Source organism: Rhineura floridana, chromosome 8 (genome assembly GCF_030035675.1).
Source record: "Rhineura floridana isolate rRhiFlo1 chromosome 8, rRhiFlo1.hap2, whole genome shotgun sequence".
Taxonomy (NCBI): domain Eukaryota; kingdom Metazoa; phylum Chordata; class Lepidosauria; order Squamata; family Rhineuridae; genus Rhineura; species Rhineura floridana.
Window position 1 is genome coordinate 16,821,482 of NC_084487.1, and position 13,854 is coordinate 16,835,335.

Below are 13,854 nucleotides of genomic sequence, written 5' to 3' on the forward strand. Positions count from 1 at the left end.
TCAAGGGTGTACAAAATACATGACTTCAAAACCCACAGGAATGTGGATGGCCAGCATTACTGTTGATCATGTTGCCCTATGATTCTGCATCCATTTACACATCCTTGGACCCAATGAACTGAGTGGGCTTAAGCAGCTATAACTAAGTGTGGTATGTCAGTTTTTCATACTCTCCAGTATTCTGATACAGGGATGTTACATCTTCCTAGCATTTGGACAACAATTTTGTCTCTGGAAAAAGGTGGCTATCCCTCCTCCCCACCCCTCACCCCCACACCCCAGCTAGCACATTCATTGCTACTGGAACTACTTTGTGGAATATGGTTGTGCGAGCATTATGCACTATTCCATTAAACAATGCCAGTGACATCTGTAGTAATGGGTGACAACAACTCCCTCCATGTAGTGAAGTTAGTAACTTCCCTTGGTAACTTTCTTAAGGATCTGTCATTTAAGAGTTGCTGGGGGAATCAGTGTGTAGGCCAGAGATATAAGTATTCCTATAATGCAGTTATATGTCATCTGAAATATGGGATGGCACACCCCACCTCTGCCCTTCCTAAATGGGGCTAGCCATATGCAAAAACTCCTTGAGAAATGCAGGAAGTCTTATCAAGAGCTCCTAAGGAGGAACTTCCAAATTTGACTGTCATCCGACATTCATTTTAGGAGAAATCCAATGACAACATAGGGACATCCTTATGATTTTGGAAATCTCATCAAACACATTCAGCTTCCATCAAAATTCCTCAAATGTTTTGCCTGAGACCTCCTCTCTGCCCACTCCACCCACCCTATCTGTCTGTCTGTCTGTCTGTCTGTCTGTCTGTCTGTCTGTCTGTCTGTCTGTCTGTCTGTCTGTCTGTCTGTCTGTCACATTTCTATAATGCCCCATAGCCAAAGCTCTGTGGGTGGTTTACAGCACTATTTGCTTGAATTGCTCTTCAACAGAAATGTCAGTGGAACTCTGGGTTGGAAAAATGAGGGCATGAATCATCAAGAAAGGCAAAGGGGATATAGATTGGCATTAAGTTTACATATGCCAATTTAGAATTAAATAGTATAATTTAAATAGAAATACAATACATCTCCCCATAGTTGGAGAAGACTGTGAACAGGTCCCATGTCTGCCTGTTCAGTTTGCTGTCCAGGTGCTCACTTATACTGGGAAACCTCTAGGCCCCTGATCTCCCTGTTGATGGTTCTCTATCTTTAAACCAGATTTGGACTGAACAGCCCTTCAGATAGAGGACACATACAAATAGAGGACTTTCCCATCGATAACATTTTTTACAAAATCAAAAGTAATTAAGTGTCACACCGAGGTATATAGAAGTCTTCAGTCAAATCTCTTTACAGCAACAGTCTGTATAAAAGATACCAACTTATAGGTTTTTCAATCTCATCATCTCTGGAACCCAACTGGCAACAAATGCCTGTCTCTCTAACTAATCAGTTTCATGTGAGAGCTAACCCTAATAAGATTTAACAGGGCATCTTAGTCAGATTTAAGAGGTCTATAAAGGAAAAAACAATGAATCAAATTGCCATTTTAAAAGGGGCATTCCATCGCCCCAATTGGTTAAGCTATGAGCCTAAGCAAACTAATTGAGATGAAAGGTCTGTTCAGATCAAAGGGACTTGCTTCAAAAAAGTATATGCGTTAAGGACTGATGTGTCCATTGGCCAGTATTGTAACCTCAAAGGCAGGGGTGAGGAGCCTCAGGCCTGAGGCACTAATGGGGCCCTCTAGGGCTATCTAGCCTCAGGACTTTCCTCATGCTATACCCCCTCTCCAGCCACACCCCTCACCAGCCCTACTTCATGCCCTCCTTGAGTATTTTTGCCAGGCTGGAATGTGCTCTTGAACTCTGGTTGAACTCCGGTTGCCTGGATGGAGGATAATAGCCAAGTACACAAAGATGAAATTGGTATTTGCGGTTTCACCCACTTTATCCTCTGACCGTGCTCACCACTGGCACGTGGCCCCTCAAAATGCAGCCCTTGGTCTGAAAAAAGGTACCTCATCCCTGCTCTAAGGAACAGAATGGGATTTTATATGTGCCCTATCTGGGTGTTCCTCTGCAAAACCTATATGTGAGTAGGGAGGTGAATGTTAAGCTGCACCCCATCACCACCCCTGTCCCCTTCCCATTTGTGGAATGTGAAGGTCTGCTCATGGAGGCTCGTCACACAATTTAGAACTCTGCATACAGTCCTGACACCCCCAGCTTAGATCTCTCATTCTCACTTTCCCTGCTCACATTACACATTTTACTTTCACACATGACAATGCCCCAACAGGGCTTTAATTTTTTTTAATAAAACAGTGTTCTGTAAGGAAAGATTTTGAGACCTTCTGGATATTTGGAGACTATGACCCAAAACAGGAATGGGCCAATTTAAACCATAGTGAAAATCATAGATAAAGATTAAACCAAACACTTGTTTGATCCTCTCCCATCCTTCTGTCTCTCCTCACAAGAGTTAAATATTACATTTTAACCACTGCTAAGGCTAACCATCAAAGCAAAGATGTATCACTGAACACTAAAATCAGGATCATTCAGACCATGGTATTCCTGATCTCTATGTACGGTTGTGAAAGTTGGACAGTGAAAAAAATGGATAAGAGAAAAATCAACTCCTTTGAAATGTGGTGTTGGAGGAGAGCTTTGCGCATACCATGAGTTGGAAGGGTCCTATAAGGCCATTGGCCAACCCCTTCTCAGTGCAGGAATTCAGCTTAAAGCATTCCCAACAGATGGCTGTCCAGCTGCCTCTTGAAGGCCTCCAATGTTGGAGAGCCCACCATCTCCCTGGGTCATTGGTCCCATTGTCGTACTGCTCTAACAGTTAGGAAGTTTTTCCTGAAGTTCAACTGAGGCTTCCTGTAATTTGAGTCCATTATTCTGTTTCCTATACTCTGGGATGATTGAGAAGAGATCTTGGTCTTCCTTTTCTCAAGGCTAAACATGCCCAATTATTTCCATCTTTCCTCATAGGGCTTTGTTTCGAGTCCCTTGATCACTACCTCCACAGCATTTAAGGGCTTCCTTTTCACACAGGAGTGCATCCCCAACCTCTTTTATCCAAATCTCTCTCTGACTCTCTCTTTCTCTCCCCCGCATCCTTTTTAATCACCAGTTGTGTGTTTGTGCATCCCCATATGGTGGTGCTTTTGAAGAAGGTGCTCGGAGGTGACGTGCTCTACAAGAAGAGACCTAGGTTGATATTGTTGAGGTTTTTTTCTTTCCCCGCTGGGGATAAGCTGCACAGAAGAAAAAATGTTGCTGTGGAAGAGCACCCTTCCCAGCAGCAGGAGAGTGGGGGAGACAAACTTGAAAGCCCTCAGCTGCAAATCACCCTTGTTTGTCCTTCAGGAGGAAAAGCATTTACAAAGCCTCTTTAGTGAGTCAAAGAGGATGGTGAGGATGAACCAAGAGACTTAAACATCAGCCAATTAAAGTATCCCGAGGTTTTCCCCAGGTTCTGATCACTTAATCCCCCCCATTTTTCCTTCTTTTTTACCTCATCAGATATGTGCGATGGTGGCAAACCCTAGAATCATAGAATAGTAGAGCTGGAAGGGGCCTATAAGGCCATCGAGTTCAACCCCCTGATTAATGCAGGAATCCAAGTTAAAGCATACCCAGCAGTCCAGCTGCTTCTTGAATACCTCTAGAGCTGGAGAGGCCACCACCTCCCTAGATCATTGGTTCCATTGTCATACCACTCTGACGGTTAGGAAGTTTTTTCCTGATGTTCAGCCAAAATCAGTCTTCCCGTAACTTGATCCCATTATTCCATGTCTCACACTCTGGGATGATCGAGAAGAGATCCTGGCCCTTCTCTGTGTGGCAACCTTTCAAGTACTTGAAGAGTGCTATCATATCTCCCCTTAGTCTTCTCTTCTCAAGGCTAAACATGACCAGTTCTTTCAGTCTCTCCTCATAGGGCTTGGTTTCCAGTCCCCTGATCATGCTTGGTGCCCTCCCCTGAACCTGTTCCAGTTTGTCTGCATCCGTCTTAAAGTGCAGTGTCCAGAATTGTATGCAGTACTCATGATGAGGCCTAGCCAGTGCCGAATAGAGGGGAACTAGTACTTCACGTGATTTGGAAACTATACTTCTATACTGCTCTAACAGTTAGGAAGTTTTTCCTGATGTAGTCTAAGAGGTCAGAGGAATATTTGGAGGCTATCTCAAACTCTGTGGCAATACTGTATGAAACTACTGATGTTCCCCAGGGCAGTGGAAAGCAGTAACTGGAACATTTCCTCTGGCCCAGTTCCAGGTCATTTGACACTGAGGTTAACTAAGACTTAAACACAACAAAAAGAAGAACCCCGGCAGTCATTCAAGAAGCCAAAGTAGCATCTGGAGATACCGCCAGGCCTGAAACACATGTCTGGACAAGGTAGAAGACAACAGCCGCAGCCCACGCTACCTCCGGTTTTTTATTCACTTCTACAGCACAATGTAAGCAAATGGACAGAAAAGCAGGAGGGAGGGATTTATGGTTCCTATCTTAGAAAACCTAAATGTTTTGCAGTGGGGAGAGAGCAGGAGGGAAGAGAAGGTATAATAAACACAAGGATAACACAGGATTAGCATTAAATATAGCCACTACGGTGAAATGGTTAGGGCAGGGATCACCCACATGGTGTCCTCCAAAACGCTGTTGGACTGCACTTCCCAGAAGCCCCAGGTGGCATGGCCAATGGAATGATGGGTCAATCATCATCTGGAGAGCACCCTGTTGGCTACTGCTGGGTTAAGAGTGCTGGCCTGGAACTTCCCACTCAGCCACAAAGCTGTCTGGGCCCTAGGGATGGGTATCTCAGTTTTCTAGTCTTAAATTCAGTTTTCCACATTTCCACATCAATTTGAAGATTTTTTTAAAAAAAAATCTTCATGAAAATTCATCAGCATTTTAGTGTGAACTTCTATTATTGCTATTGTTATTATGAAATTCATATCCTGCCCTTTCTCCCAGGAGGAGCCCAGGGAAGCAAAAAAAACCCCAAAATGCTAAAAGCACTCTAAAACAAAGGACTTTAAAACATATTAAAACAAAACATCTTTAAATACATATTAAAGCATTCTTTTTTTAAAAAAAATAACATCTTTAAAAACATCTTAAAAAACAATTCCAGCACAGACGCAGAGTGAGATAAAGTCTCTACTTAAAAGGCTTGTTGAAAGAGGAAGGTCTTCAGGAGGCACCGAAAACACAACAGATATGGCTCCTGTCTAATATTTAAGAGGAGGGAACTCCAAAGTGTCAGTGCCACAAATGCAGTTCGTATGCAATTTTGCCTAATATACACATTTTTGCAAAGCAATTTCCTCTAATATAATGTATGTTTGTATGTCATTTCCACTAATATATGCATTTGTATGCACAGGTTACCCGGGTAAATGCATTTTTGTACATATTACCTGGCTGGAGAACTGCACTGCAAAATTCAGAGAAATGAACATTTCAAAGGATGGCTTTGTTTTGGTTCTTGTATTGTTTCAAAAAGTTCTTATCAGGGAGGTTCACCTTTAAATGTGAACCGAATTCCTCCCGCATCCCAACTAGGCAGCCTTGTGTTAGTCATTCCCTCTCAGTCTAACCTACATCACAGGGATGTTGTGAGGATAAAATGGGCAGGAGGGCTATGAATGCCATCCTGAACTCTGAAAAGAAAATGTGGGCTGTCATAAATAAACGAGCAAGGTACAGGTTCTAATTTCAGCTGGAGAAAATGGAAGGGGAATAGCTAGAAGACACAGATAGTATTTCAGGCAATCCTCCACCACCACCCCTCAGGGAAAAAAATTCAAAAACCTGTCTCCTACCTTGCATGTTCTGTCTTGGACTCATTTCATTCACATAAAAAAGCACACAAAAATAAAACATAAAATTAAATTAAAAAGAAGGCTGAAACACACAAGACTAAACTCAAGTCCTTTACTTCAGACTCTGGACTGAAGATGCTGGCTTTAGCGTGTCCGAGGCATGACGACAGGAAATTGATTTTAAAATAGTTTTGAATGCACATTCCCCTTAAAAAGGAAAAAAATGTGTGCACACACACAGTCAGTCAGTCAGTCAGTCAGTCACTCTCTCTCTCTCTCTTTCCCCCTCTCTTATTCTAGCGGTTACAGAGACATCCACAATGCAGCCTCTGAAAACTTGGCAACCTGTAAAAGTGCCCAGTCGAAAATTACTAACAGCTGGAGATGACAGTTGTTTTAACAGCTGAGCTGACAGGATTAATTTAAATGCACTGAAATCAAAAGTAGATAACACCTGTTTAGTCTTCCAGGGCCATTCGGCAAGGTAGGCCAAGGGGGGGGTGGAGGGCGAGTAACGGAGCCAGAATATTATGCAATTGTGTGCATTTTCGAAGGACAGAGGGACTTCAGAAAAGAATGTCATAGTTCCCCGAAAAGGAAAAAAGGGCTAGGGAGGCAAATGATGCAAAACCAGAGAGCCACCTTCTTCCACTGGCTTTGAACATCTGGTTCCCATTGGACTCCTCCCCCGCCACCTTGTCCAAGGTCTTTGACCCAAACCCAAGAAATGGCTGGAGATCAATGAATTTCAAAGCCACGCATTCTCACCCGCACATTGCAGCAATCCTCCTGGGTTAATTAATATATTCTCTTTGAGCTTTTTCAGTGCTCAAGCCCTCCTCTGTTCCAGGCTCGCTCACGTTGCTTGCCCTCCCCAGCCTACACCTCTTTCCCCCACCCTCCGGAACCAAAAGAAACCAAAATGCAAAGAGGCCCACAGTCTTCAGGGTGTGTAAAAAAAAGAAAAAGCTTTAAAAAAACCCTGCATTGTTTACACCAGAATAAAAATGATCTCATCACTAATAAAAATTTAAGGTGCTCTCTCCAGGCAAGTTTCTATTTTTGAGGACATCAGATTGATCTGGATTCCATTTGTTAAAAAATAAATAAGCCAAACTTTCATTTGCTGTTTCTTTTTTGGAACTGGAGGTGGGTATATAAAGGGTGGTAATAATAATAATAATAATAATAATAATAATAATAATAATAATAATAATAATAATAATAATAATATACAAGTGATGCTCTGCAGCTGGGTAATAGGGACATGCATTAGTTCTCTGTCAATAAAGGAGGATCATTTCAGAAAATGGGGAGAGGATTGTTTTATTCAGTTAGTTCTATCCTGGATCCAGCGCTAGTAAAATAATATCCTACGCCAAAGGTGCTATTTCAAACTCTGGAGAGGAGAAATCAAGATTAGATTAAAAAGAAAAAGCCAAAAGAATATTTATTTAAAGAACATTTAAAGAACTTTTTTATTAGCTGAGATAACAACTGTAATAATGTTATTTTTTAAGCAAAGGGATTGTGCATTTGTCATTCACGCCTCATACTTCAGGTCTATTGATATTGTCCATAACAATTGTCGCTCAGCAGGTACCTAGTGGGCTTGGCAGAGTTAAAGATGCTCCTTAGAGATGGGCTATATCCACATCATCCATTTAATGCACTATGCTACTGCTTTATCTATTGTGGCTTCCCCCAAAGAATCCTGGGAACTGTAGTTTGTTAAGGGCAGAGGTTATTTATCCAGCTGGGAAAGTAGATTTCAACTTGTTGTTTTAATGTACCTGGAGGGGGAAAATCTAATCTAGATCCTCCAATTTAGAGAACTAGCCTCATAACATACTGAATGTGGATGATACAAGTTATGTGGATTTGAGGTTGGAATGTTTACACTTCAGTACAGGGGAATAGTTTAGATGCCCTTTGATTAAATATCCTCTAGAGTAGGTGACCATTGGTCAGGCCAGCTGGGGCTGAGGGCAGTTGGAGTCCAACAATATGCCCCACTGGCTACTCCTGTTCTTGGAGCATAGGCCAGAGCTTGGAAAAGTTACTTTTTTGAACTACAACTCCCATCAGCCCCAGCCAGCATGGCTGGGGCTGATGGGAGTTGTAGTTCAAAAAAGTAACTTTTCCAAGCTCTGCGATAGGACGCTGCCTTATAGCAGACTGGACTATGTACCCATCTAGCTCACTGTTGTCCACTCTCACTGACAGCAACTCTTCAGGGTCTCAGGTACAAAAAATTCCCATCATCTGCTGATTCTCTCTTTAAAAGAAAAAGAAAAACCCTGGAGATTCTGGGGATTAAACCTGGAACTTTCTGCATAGAAAGCATGTGCTCTTCCACGTTACCATCCTGTCTCCTGATCTCACTACTGTGAGGAGGGGGAAAAATCTGAGGAAAATAAGCATTAGCATGTAGATGAAAGGATATTCAAACTGTATGGACGATAATTAATATTCGGCAAAACTGAGGGTTTTAATCTTCTTAATGCTTCTTTCCTATCTGAGCAATTAATAACATTCTATCCTAAAGTAGTGTTTGGAATAGGCATTGCTGGATTTAGTTGGGTGAAAGGGTAGGAGGAAGAAGCTGGAAAACTGAACTGTCTGGGTCAAGCCCTGACATCTGGCACATCTCCTTTGGAGATCAGAGGTCAAAGGCCAATGCAGGTCACTTCAAGCAAAGCATAAGGTGAGTAACTCACCCCATATGTCCAATTAATGCAGCAGTTTGTCCTGCCATAGTTGAAGCAGGATCCTCTCCCATTTATGGAGCTGCCACCTACTGAATCAGCCATTTGAGTCCTCCAGGTGTTGTTGGCCTTCAACTCCTATCAGCCTCAGCTACCAGGGCCGGTTCCAAAGGGCGGCCAGGTTGGGCACTGGCCCGAGGGCCCCTCCGCTCCCCTTCTGCGATCCTGTCGATCGCAAGACAAGCTTCCAAGCCGCCCACCATCCCCCGCACTTCACCTAACTTTCTCTGCTCTTTGCGCAGGGTTGCCAACAATAAAGTTGGCGGCCGAGGTTTCCGTAAGGGACTGAAGCCTCTGCCGCCATCTTGGTTGATGGCAGCAATGCGCGCGCTGCATGCCATCTACCAAGATGGCGGCAAAGGCTTCAGTCCCTTACGGAAACCTCGGCCGCCATCTTTATTGATGGCAACCCTGCACGAACAGCAGAGAAAGGTAGGTGAAGCGCTGGGGATGGCGGGTGGTTCGGAAGCTCATCTTGCGATCTGTGGGATCGCGGAAAGGAAGCAGAGGGGCCAGGGGCAGGCTAATGCCCAAGGACTCCCGCATTCCTGGAGCTGGACCTGTCAGCTACCATGGCCAATGATCAGGGATGATGGGTGCTGAGGTCCAGTGACTTCTGAAGGGCACCAGGTTGGGGAAGGCTGGATTAGTCCATCTCACAGCTCTCCAAGGATTCAGGCCCAGTCTTTGCACCTTGAAATGCAATATCCTGCAAGCCGAGATGAACGAATCTGGAACTTTATGCGTGCAGAGTCTGTGCTCCAGCTCTGAGGTCTGGCTGCTCCCCTGACACAGGGGCCAAGCAGGCATAGTTTGAGCAGAGCTTGGAAAAGTTACTTTTTTGAACTACAACTCCCATCAGCCCAATCCAGTGGCCATACTAGCTGGGGCTGATGGGAGTTGTAGTTCAAAAAAGTAACTTTTCCAAGCTCTGAGTTTGAGATTGCGCCTGCTCAAATGAGCAACAAATGTATAAACCAAGAGCCAGTGTTGGAAGGCTCTTGAGCAAGATGCCTTCAGTGGGCTCTGTTTACTTGCTACTGGCCATCACTGACCATTTGCTGACCCTCTCCCTGTGGGCTCAATCTGTACACTGCATAGAAGGAGAGGTCTGGGCAAGTGAAAGTGAAGGCAAGTAAAGGCTGCTGCTCATGGTCCTGGAGGGGGCAGGTGAACAGCCAAGAAGAGCATGGAGAAAGCAAGACCAGGGAGCTCTGGAGATTAACCGCTGGAGTGTGGACCTTGGCCAGTGATGCCATCCCTGATACAAGCCCTCTAAGAGCCTTTGTGGTGTTGCAGTTAGATAGAAAGGTAGATACAGGCAGGCACCGAGGGTCCACCACACGTACTGTTAAGAAGTAGACAAGTTTCAATATAATGACTAAAAATAGTTAAAACTATACAATCAAAGTTCAAAAAGCCTTCTGGGAAAAAATAAGTCTTCAGTAGGTGCCAGACGTTTAAGAGGGAGGGAGCCTGTCTGACTTCAACTGGAGAGGAGTTTCATAAGCTTGGGCCCACAATACTGAACACACAGCACCTTGGTGGATATGAGCCATGCATTCGCGCCCTAGGGGACCACTATCAGTGACTCCTCTGAAGACCTCAGTGACTGGGCAGGGATATAAGGGATCAGGCAGATGAAACTAAGCAGGTATGGCCCACCTGGAGCCCTGCACGAGCTGCTGAGAGCTCTCTGAAGGACAAAGAGCCTGGCAGCACAGTACAGGAATACTTTTTAAAAGGCGGACTTCTGCAATGCTTCATCATCTGGTAATCCCTTAGACTCACCTTATCAAGATTACCAATGATCTGCCTACCAGATCACAACATTGGAATTTGCTCCCCCAGGAGGCAGTGGTAGCCACCAACTTGGATGACTTTAAAAGAGGTTTAGACAAACTCATGGAGGGTAAGGCTATCAATGGCTACTAGCCACAATGATTATGTTCTACCTCCACTGTCTGAGGGAGTACACCTCTGAATACCAGGTGCTGGGAATCATAAGTGGGAAGAGTGCTGTTGCACTCAGGTCCTGCTTACGGGCTCCCCACAGGCAGGCTGGCCACTGCGAGAACAGAATGCTGGACTAGATGGGCCACTGGCTTGATCTAGGAGGCTGTTCTTGTGTTCTTAATAACTAAACCATGAAACTGTTGGATTTTTAAAAATGGATCAAGTTCTGCTATCATTCACTTTGGTGATAGCATGTTGATTTTGTCAAGATTTGTTTTTCTGGCACTGCATTCCCCCCCCCCCCATATGATCTGAAGGACAGAAGAAGGCAATGGAAAAATCTGATTCAATTTTAAACAGCAATTTAACTGCATCTGAAATGGGATTAATTTCTGAGTTCAAATGACGAAGCTTCTTCTAGCAACCACAGCCCATATTTTTTTCTTTTAAAAAAACTTGCCTATAAGGCATGAACAGATGGATACTGTATGCTAGATAAAAACCTTTTCCTATACTGTACAATAGGTGACTTGGTATTTGCACACAAAGAAAATGATGAGGCTCAGGATTTGCATAACGAAGGGCATGATCTAGCCAAAAGTCCCATTGGCTTCAGTGGGAGAATTAAGCATGTTACTATAGAAAAATCATGAATGGTTGTACCTCAGTGGTAAAGCGTTTTCAGAAAGCCACAGGTTCAGTCCCTGATATCAAGATGGGCTGGGAATGTCCTCTGCCTGGAACCCTGGAGAGCAATCACTGCCAGTCAGTGTTGACAGTAATGGTCTTGATAATGGTTAATGGACTGACTCAGTATAAGCAGCTTCCTATAAAAATGTAAATGTACTGCCTTCAAGTCGATTCCGACTTATGGTGATCCTATGAATAGGGTTTTCATGAGGCTGAGAGGCAGTGACTGGCCCAAGGCCACCCAGTGAGCTTCATGGTTATGTGGGAATTCAAACCCTGGTTTCCCAGGTCATAGTCCAACACCTTAACCACTACACCACACTGGCTCTGTAGCTTCCTATGCTCCTGTTTCTTTAACTTTGGCTGAATTGTATCCTACAACTGCAACCTTGTAGAGGCTATTTAAATTCCCAATTTGTTTAAATCGGGTTTAAGCTGCGTAACTATCTGTAGGATTTCAGGCTCATATTTTCCAGTCCAAGCTACACAGCTTAGTTTATTGGCTGTTATGCGCTTGTTTTAAGATACCACCCCTGGTATAGCACAGTGGGGAGGAGAGCCTGGCTGGGAGTCCAGAGTCTGTGAGTTCAAATCCCTGCTTGTGTCTCTTGGTTGTCAAGGGCCAGCTAAAGATCACCCCCACAGTGAGTGGCTCAGGGGTTACATGTAGCCTTGGGCAAGCTGCATAGTCCCAAGGAGCTCAGTTGCCCCCCAGCTGGCAGTTGTGGACAAGAAAGAGGCTGGCTTGTATAGCTGTGGCAAGCTGAGCAGGCCCTAGCCAGCTGGGGAGGACTAGCCTCAGAGGGAGGCAATGGTAAACCCCCTCTGAATACTGCTTACCATGAAAACCCTGTTCATAGGGTCACCATAAGTCGGGATCAACTTGAAGGCAGTCCATTTTTTAAGATACCACAAAAGAGAGATATAAAGAGAGCTTCTAGAGAGCCAATTTTTATTTTATTCCGGGGATAGTATTGTTATCCATGATTGTGTATCACTGTCAATACCTGGCTGCAGAGGACAGACATGTAGCTCAGGTGTAGGGCACTTTTTGGTCCTCCAGAATTTGGTGAACTACAACTCCCATCAGCTCCAGCAAGAGTGGCCAATGGCCAGGGATGATGGAAGTTGTAATTCAGCAACAGCTGAAGGGCCAAAGATGCCCCACACTTGATGTAGCAGGATCAATGTCTTGCCATGCGCATCTTGTGGCACAAATGTCGTAGATCTTTTGCAGATACGAAACACTGCAGAGTGGCCTGAGCTATTGAAGTAGCAATCTATAACCCATTTAAAGCAGCATCTAGTCCAATTCCTAAATGCAAGAGTTGATATCAAATGGACCTCATTTGCGCTGCCATACTGCTGTCGACCAGGACAGCATAACCCAAAGGTGAACAAGCCCTTACACTCAATATAATCATTTTTCTCCTCTTCATCTAGTATCATTTCATGCAGACTCAGGAATTAGTTCCATTGATCCCATTTACACTTGCAGCAGAATGAGGCAGTAGATCACAGAGGTGGGACAGAGACAAGAGCCCAGCCAGCTGCAAGAGGACCAAGTAAGGCTCAGAGACAACAAGATCCTGCACGTTCACTAGAATGAGGTAGTCAAGACTAGAATGAGGTAGTCCAGAGAGCAGACTGTGCTGCTTTAGACTGTAAGTGGGGGTACCATTTTTAAATGACACTCTCAGCTTATAAAACAAACAAAAGAGAAAAGGCGGGTCAGAGGAGACATGATAGAAGTGTATAAAATTATGCATGGCATTGAGAAAGTGGATAGAGAAAAGTTCTTCTCCCTCTCTCATAATACTAGAACTCGTGGACATTCAAAGAAGCTGAATGTTGGAAGATTCAGGACAGACAAAAGGAAGTACTTCTTTACTCAGCGCATAGTTAAACTATGGAATTTGCTCCCACAAGATGCAGTAATGGCCACCAGCTTGGATGGCTTTAAAAGAAGATTAGACAAATTCATGGAGGACAGGGCTATCAATGGCTACTAGCTGTGATGGCTGTGCTCTGCCACCCTAGTCAGAGGCAGCATGCTTCTGAAAACCAGTTGCTGGAAGCCTCAGGAGGGGAGAGTGTTCTTGCACTCGGGTCCTGCTTGCGGGCTTCCCCCAGGCACCTGGTTGGCCACTGTGAGAACAGGATGCTGGACTAGATGGGCCACTGGCCTGATCCAGCAGGCTCTTCTTATGTTCTTATGTTCTTATGTTCTTAAACCAAACATCCCTGGATGCAAAAATGAGCATACCAGGGGTAATAAATGTTCTAACTCAGTCTACTCCCTTCTGTTCTAGTTTCGTAATTTCAGGGAGTTGAAAAAAAAAACCACACAGGGGAGAACTCAAAAGTAAAAGTGGAGCAAATTTCATCCCCCCTTGCTATTTCCATGGGACCATTCATCCTCTGTAAAAGTGGGGGTGGGCAATTTTGGCTGATTTCAGAGATAGGTGAATTTCCCGAAGGTTTCTAGGAGTGTAGAGAGCCTCACTGTTGGTACAACCTACTGCAACGCTGTTTTTAAAGTACAAAAACAACAACTTTTAGCCATGCCATTGACAACTTAAAATAAGTTA

At 44.2% G+C, this 13,854-nt stretch overlaps 1 protein-coding gene across 14 annotated transcripts in view; it reads right to left on the minus strand.

Annotated features, from left to right (window-relative positions):
- Window positions 1–13,854, minus strand: part of SOX5 (SRY-box transcription factor 5) — a 1,141,232-nt gene that overhangs the window by 358,789 nt on the left and 768,589 nt on the right. Inside the window, exon 1 of one of the 14 annotated variants that reach the window (XM_061638422.1) lies at window positions 6,618–6,708. The exons of 12 other annotated variants lie outside the window; for them this stretch is intronic. Coding sequence is in view for 1 of the 2 variants with exons in the window: in XM_061638420.1 (XP_061494404.1) it covers window positions 5,850–5,910 (61 nt within the window). In the remaining variant the exon portion in view is untranslated. Of the gene's footprint in view, window positions 1–5,849; window positions 6,152–6,617; window positions 6,709–13,854 lie in introns of those variants that run through there. One more of the 14 variants, XM_061638420.1, reaches the window with a different exon arrangement.